General features: G+C 46.7%; 1 protein-coding gene across 1 annotated transcript; it reads right to left on the bottom strand.

Annotated features, from left to right (window-relative positions):
* Nucleotides 1-713: 713 nt before the first annotated feature.
* Nucleotides 714-4,739, bottom strand: LOC143363746 (uncharacterized). The gene is made up of 4 exons (XM_076804285.1): nucleotides 3,692-4,739; nucleotides 3,515-3,613; nucleotides 1,669-1,769; nucleotides 714-923 (listed from the first exon to the last, which is right to left on the bottom strand). The coding sequence occupies exons 1-4, from the start codon at nucleotides 4,737-4,739 to the stop codon at nucleotides 714-716; spliced, it is 1,458 nt and encodes a 485-aa protein (XP_076660400.1).
* Between the last annotated feature and the right edge of the window lie 1,596 nt (nucleotides 4,740-6,335).

Raw genomic sequence — 6,335 nt, 5'->3', positions numbered from 1 at the left:
CCTAATTATTTTTTCGTTTTTTGGTTCTTCAATTGCTTTCCATACTTTGTAATTTTCTAATGTCTTTAGTTTACCTTCTATGCTTCCAACCATTTGTTTTTCTCCTTTGATCGCATGACGTCATCATACGTTTTCGGGATATCTTCCCGGCTCATACTTGCAGTCTGTCTCACGTTTGGTTTCCTTTCTCTAGAAGATCTTCGTACACCTTGATTCAGCAAATGTCTTTCATTCTCTTCTCTTATCCGATTATGTCTTTCTTGTAAAACTTCACTTGTGTCACCTTTTCGTCTGCCTCTTCTTGTAAATCCCTCAGTGTTCATTTCTGTACTCAATTCTTCTTCTTCTACCGTATCAGTAACCTCTTGTATTCCTGTTTCATCTTGCCTTTGATTCATCGAGACAGTCTGGTTTCTCATCTCAATATATCCCTCCGTACTACTGTATGGAATAACGTAGTTTAATGTCTCAGATTCTAAGTTCATCTGCATTATATATCCCTTTTCCATTTCGATGAATTTTACATCTCTACTTTCAACTACCTTCTCTTGCTTTATATCATACACTCTGTATGCTTTTCTGTCCCTCGAGTACCCAATGAAGACAGCGGCTCTTGATTTTTCATCAAATTTCTTCCGAGGCAAGTTGTCGTTTCTATAAAATGCCTTGCATCCAAAAACTCTTAAATGATTAATAGATGGTTTCCTTTCCATCTATATCTCTAATGGTACTATGATTCTCCTCTTTGTTGGTACAACATTGTGAATATATGACGCAGTCCACACAGCCTCTGCCCAGAACTCTTGGGGTAAACTAGCATCTATCAGCAGCGTTCTTGCCATGTCTATTAGGAATCTATTGGCTCTTTCAGCCAATCCATTGCTTTGAGGCATATATGTAAGAGCAGTATTTTTAAGTAACCACTTTATTAACAGATAGTTAGACGATAATCACAGTACAACGAGACAATTACACAATTACTTCGCGCGCCGAAAGAGTATAAAAGAAAACCTAGTCCGTAAGCCGTATTCGTAATCCGTGTTCGTAATCCGTGTTCGTAGCCGCTTGTCGTAATCGTAATTATCGTATCGGATCGTATCGTATCGTGACGTTCGCCTTTACCGTATAATCGTTCTTTCGCGAATCCCCCGTCCCGGCGCGGACGCGTCCTTTTATCCGCGCCTTCATCGAACATTCTCGATCTTTTCTTATATGATTTGGACGTTAGGGTAACGGCCTAACGCCCGCCGCTCGTTCCCGCGGTCGCTACCGTTTGTTATGTTACGCCGCGGTCACAACATCGTCGACGCTCACGCAGACGCGCACACACATGCTCGCGCGCGTCCTTCGATCGCAGGAGAGTTCGACGGCCTCGTTTGGGCGTTTTTATGCCTGTTTAGGTGTTCCTCCGCGGTCGCGAACTCTCCTTTCCGCGTCTGCCTCCTACATATATACTGTTGTTCTCTCACATTTAATTCCTTTTTCGTTGTAATAGTTCAATAGCGGTTCATTCATGAACTCAGTTCCATTATCTGATCTGATATACTTTACTCTCTTTTCTTTTTCATTCTCACATTTTTCTATAAATGCTCTCAGCTTGCTCGCTGTTTCACTTTTCGAACGTAGAAATTCAACAAAGTATCTTCGGCTATACTCATCCACTATTACCAGCATGTATTTACTTCCACCGAGAGATGTTTTTGGCATAGGACCACACAAGTCCACGTGCAGCCTTTCTAAAATTCGTTGACTCTTTTCCACTTCAACGTCTGGAAAAGGCAATCTGTTAATTTTTCCTCTGATACAAGACTCACAAATATCATTTCCCCGTCCAATCTTGGGTAGGCCATCAACCAGTTTTTCATCTGCCATCTTCTGTAAGTATCTGTAGTTGACGTGTCCTAACCTTTTGTGCCATAGCTCGCGACTCGCTTCAGCTGCGCTCAAACATGACTCTGTTTCGGGCTTCATTTGATCTCGTTTGCAACGAGACACATGTGTCTCGTTGCGAGCCGAGTTGTACCTTAGCCCGCACCAATCACCGGTGCCGGCCAGCCGCGCGCCAATCGGCGAAACCGGCCCGGGCGCGGACCAATCGACGTGCGCCGAAGGCTCGCGAACGAGCACACGAGGTCCGCGCTCGGGCTATAAAGATCGCGACGGAACCAGCCGAAGACGGAGTTGGTCTGGAGCAGCTCTCGGGTGAACACCCGAGCCCAGATCCTCTCGCAGCCGCGCTGAATCGTGCTAGCCGCGGTATACTATCGGGCGAACACGACGAGGCGCTGGAATCGGCAGAACGTAAGTGGGTTTACGTCCCCTACGTGAAACCGAGACCGCGACCGGATCCTGGGAGGCAGTCGATCGCCGGCTTGCTCTTGTCAGAGCACCGAAGGTACGACACTCCGGACCGTCATCCCCACCGCTCGGACCTGTTCCCGCGTCCCGCTCTCCCCTCTGGGACCCTGCGTCGCGCTCCGCACGTTTAGTCGTCGACCGGCCGCAGCAGCGTGTGGAACTCGCCTCACGGTATACTACCGGAGACGAGCGACCACGCCGGTTTCGGGCCGTAGGCATTAGGTTTACGTCTGTGCCTACGTGCTCGAGCCGCGGTCGGGCGGGGACGACGGGTGGGGCGTTCCGCGGATTCCATACCCCCTCCTCTCCGCGCCCCGCGTGCCAAGCCCACGGAGGAAACCAGGGCCAATTCACGATATATCTCGCTGGGCCGCGGTGGTAATAACACCTCGAGAGTCGGGAGAGTTCGGGATCGCGCCGAGAGCGCCCGACTCAGGCGCCACTACAGCGAGCACGGCTCGCCCGCGCTCCCCGCGTACCACGCTCTCTACGCGTACCGCGATTTTACCCGAACCGCGCCGAGGGCGTCCGAAGACGAGCACCGTTCCAGCGAGCCCGGCTCGCCCGCGTCCAGCGCGTATTATTTTCCGCGTACCGCACCGAACCTCCGCGAAGTCTACCGGAACCGAAAACCGTACCGGCGCCCCGCGGTTAATCTAGGCTAGTTCACGCGTCATTAGGATAATTAATTTAATTAGGTTAAGCTACCCGCGTCGGGCATCCACTCTCACGGATCGTTCATTTGTTTGTTTGTTTGTTTGTTTGATTATTGTTAGGCCGGTGGAGAGGCAAACGGCCATCGCCAGCCCGTCGCCGGACCGTCCGGGAATCCGAGCGAGTAACGAGTGGACCGCTCCCCGTTTCTTTTCTGTTTCTTTTCATACCTCTATCCACAAACATATATTATTTCTTTTATTACACACCACTTAACATCATTAAGATAATAAATTAGTTTTGTTCACCATTAACGCAGATTGAGTTATTAAACCACCTCATCCTCCCTCCCCGACGAACCCTGGTCGCTGAGCGAATCCAGGGGAGGGAACGCGCGCCTCGCTCGCGCGACAACGCAAGCGAGACGCCACCGTTACACGTTTAATATCAATCTGCATTAAAAAAGCATCATTTTCAAAACGTCCTTCGGCAACAAGCTCACCTGTTTTCTTTTCGTAGACTTCAGCACCGTATTCATCAAGAATGATTCTTTTGCCTCTTTTTACCAAACTTGGCACAGACATAAGGTTACAGTTAAGATCTGGAACATATAACGTATCCTCCATCTTTATTGGAGTGATTCCGAGGTCTTTCCTGTTACTGAATCCACGCACTGTACCACGACTCTCATCTGTAATGCTCCGCCCATGCTCAGCGGTAGTTATTTCTGTATTTTCTGGCCTTTGATTAGAAATGATGTTGCTCTGAAAGCTCATGTCAGAAGTACACGCAGAGTCCAACATCCAGACAGTTTTTTCTCCGTTTCCCAATATGTTAGCGTTGATGTCAAGATTTTCTCTAACCCTCATCGCGTATTCATCACGATGTTCGTACGTTCGTTTGTCTTTGTAACTCTTATAATTATTTTTACCTTGGTATCCATATCGATTCCCCTTATTGTTCGAGTGTTGCCCTCTGTAGCCTCTTTCGGTACTGGTATTATTTCCTCTCTCTGATTGAATTCTTGGCCTGCTTCGACAATCTCTAGCAAGATGGCCGTATTTCCCACAGTTGTAGCAGCTACCTTTCTTCTGTTCTATAACTTTAAATGCCTTGGCTTCTATTTCATTCCTCATCTTATCATATTTACTCTCGAACCTTAATAATGTCTCTCTCGTCGTCTCATACGTTATATTAGGATTTGAGGATATCGCAGTTGTTACTTCGCTATACTTATTTGGTAAACCTTCGATAATAAAATAGATTAGTTCGCCTTCATCTATGACAGTACCCAACTCTGAGATCTCTGTTGCTAAAGATTGGACCCTTGTAAAGTATTCGTCTATTGATTCCTTTTCTAACTTTTCAATACGCGCTAGTTTCATCTTCAACTGCGTTTTCCTTTGGCGCTCGGCCCCTTCATGCCGCCTTTTTATTGTATTCCATAGTTCCTTCGCCATAGTTATATTTCTACACGCCATTGCTTGTTCAGCCGAAAGTGTTAGGATAATAATTGCACATACCTCGCCGTTTTTTCTCGACCAATCGTTCCATCTCGCAACAGATTCCGCATCGTTTTCGTCCTTAATCGGCTCATCTTGTACTATAACCTCTTGGTATAGATGTTTCGCCTTAATTAATGCTGCTAATCTCATGCTCCATAGAGCGTAATTCTTGCTTGTCAATGGCTCTATTCTTGACATAGCAAACGATGCCGATTCTGCCATGATTACTTGTTTCTTTCGATCTTACCAGTTAACTTTTCTTTTCGGTGCAACACGTGTTTCAATCCCATTCAGCAGAACCACGCTCTGCTACCAAATTGTTGTGGGATTGAGGTGCTACTTCACAGAACTCCGTTCATTATGTATAATATATAATATAATAATTATAATTATATAATATATAATTATATATAAACTTTAATTTCTTTGAAATAAACTTTACAATATGCGAACAATATAAAACTGATTTAATATAAATATACTGAAAACGCTACATGCTCGTTGTCTCATGATCAGCGAGAGAGAGCCCTTCGTCTGTTCCACGCGGGAGAACAGTTCTCTTTTTGTTTTCTCGAGTGCTGCACGCGCATTCGATACTCTCGATATATACATATATTTATGCTACGCGATACTCCATCAAATTCTATAAAATTTTATCAACTTCATTACATGAACTGAATATACCCATTTATTTATTAATGGATATACTTTCTCGAAATAAAATATCTATTTTAAATTAACTTCTATCATTTTATCTATTCATTTGTAACAGACCTGGCTGCGCCAGGCCTGTTACTAGCCGCGATCGCCGCCGAACCCGAACTCCCTCGACCACGACCGACGGATACTGAGATCCGCCGGTACCCGCAAACGTTCTCCGCGACCCCCGCGTCTCCGAACCGATCGTGGCGGCAAACGGAAACCGCCATGTTGCAAAACCGCCTCGCCGGATGCGTGACGTCGCCGGAAAATCCGCCGCGAACCACCCCGCACCGCATCCCTGGCCTAGCGAGTCGATATCGGATATAGGGAACCGGCGCGCAGGACGAGCTCTTCTTTCCGGACCTGCCGTACACGCGTCGGAACATACCGCCGGTGCCGAACAAACCGTAGTACGTGAAAGAGATTCATTTTCGCCGTCCGCCGTACGAGCCACGCCAAGTACGCGTGTGATTTCCGTTGACTGCCGCGCAGTTCCACAACCGTCGCGATCCGCGAAAACCCGTGCCCGCCGCCGCGAGGAAACTTCCCGGAGCTGCCGACCCGAACGCCGAGGGACGGCCATGGACCCCGCCGTGATACGTTCCCCCGCGTGGGACCCGGGCCGGAAAAACCGCGATCTGCTATCCGCCGCTCCGCGAGCCGTGACCCGTGAACCGCGACCGCCGCGAACCGCGAATGACCGTGAACGAACAGTGAGCCGCATGCAAAACACGTGTTGTTGACCGCCCGTTCCCGACCGCCCGTACCCCGCCGCGAACCTTGGCACGGCGAGCCAAATCCGGCCGCGAGGACCCGTTATACGAGATCCGCGGTAAACGGACTCGTTACACATTTTTCATTAAATTTTTCATACTTTAATATAAATTTTTAAGAATTTAAATAAATCATTTTACAAAAAAACATAGAATAAAATATTCTTATAGTAAAATTTAAATAATTAAAATTTATTATTCTTTTACGCCGATAATGAAATCTACAAGTATAATTAATCATCTTAACATATATATTAATACTAAAATTAATTTATCATACTTAGTAATTATACATACATGATCATTAATTAATCTTATATACAGGGTGGCCCACATAACTCTG

This window comes from Halictus rubicundus, unplaced genomic scaffold (genome assembly GCF_050948215.1).
Source record: "Halictus rubicundus isolate RS-2024b unplaced genomic scaffold, iyHalRubi1_principal scaffold0111, whole genome shotgun sequence".
NCBI lineage: Eukaryota > Metazoa > Arthropoda > Insecta > Hymenoptera > Halictidae > Halictus > Halictus rubicundus.
This window is presented reverse-complemented; position numbering and strand designations above follow the sequence as displayed.

Coding starts and splice junctions, on each gene's coding strand:
- LOC143363746 (XM_076804285.1), bottom strand. CDS start 4,739: ATGGCAGAATCGGCATCGTTTGCTATGTCAAGAATAGAGCCATTGACA. Junction 3,614..3,691: donor CATTACAGATGAGAGTCGTG/GTACAGTGCGTG, acceptor TATATGTTCCAG/ATCTTAACTGTAACCTTATG. Junction 924..1,668: donor GTGGAAGTAAATACATGCTG/GTAATAGTGGAT, acceptor CTGTTAATAAAG/TGGTTACTTAAAAATACTGC.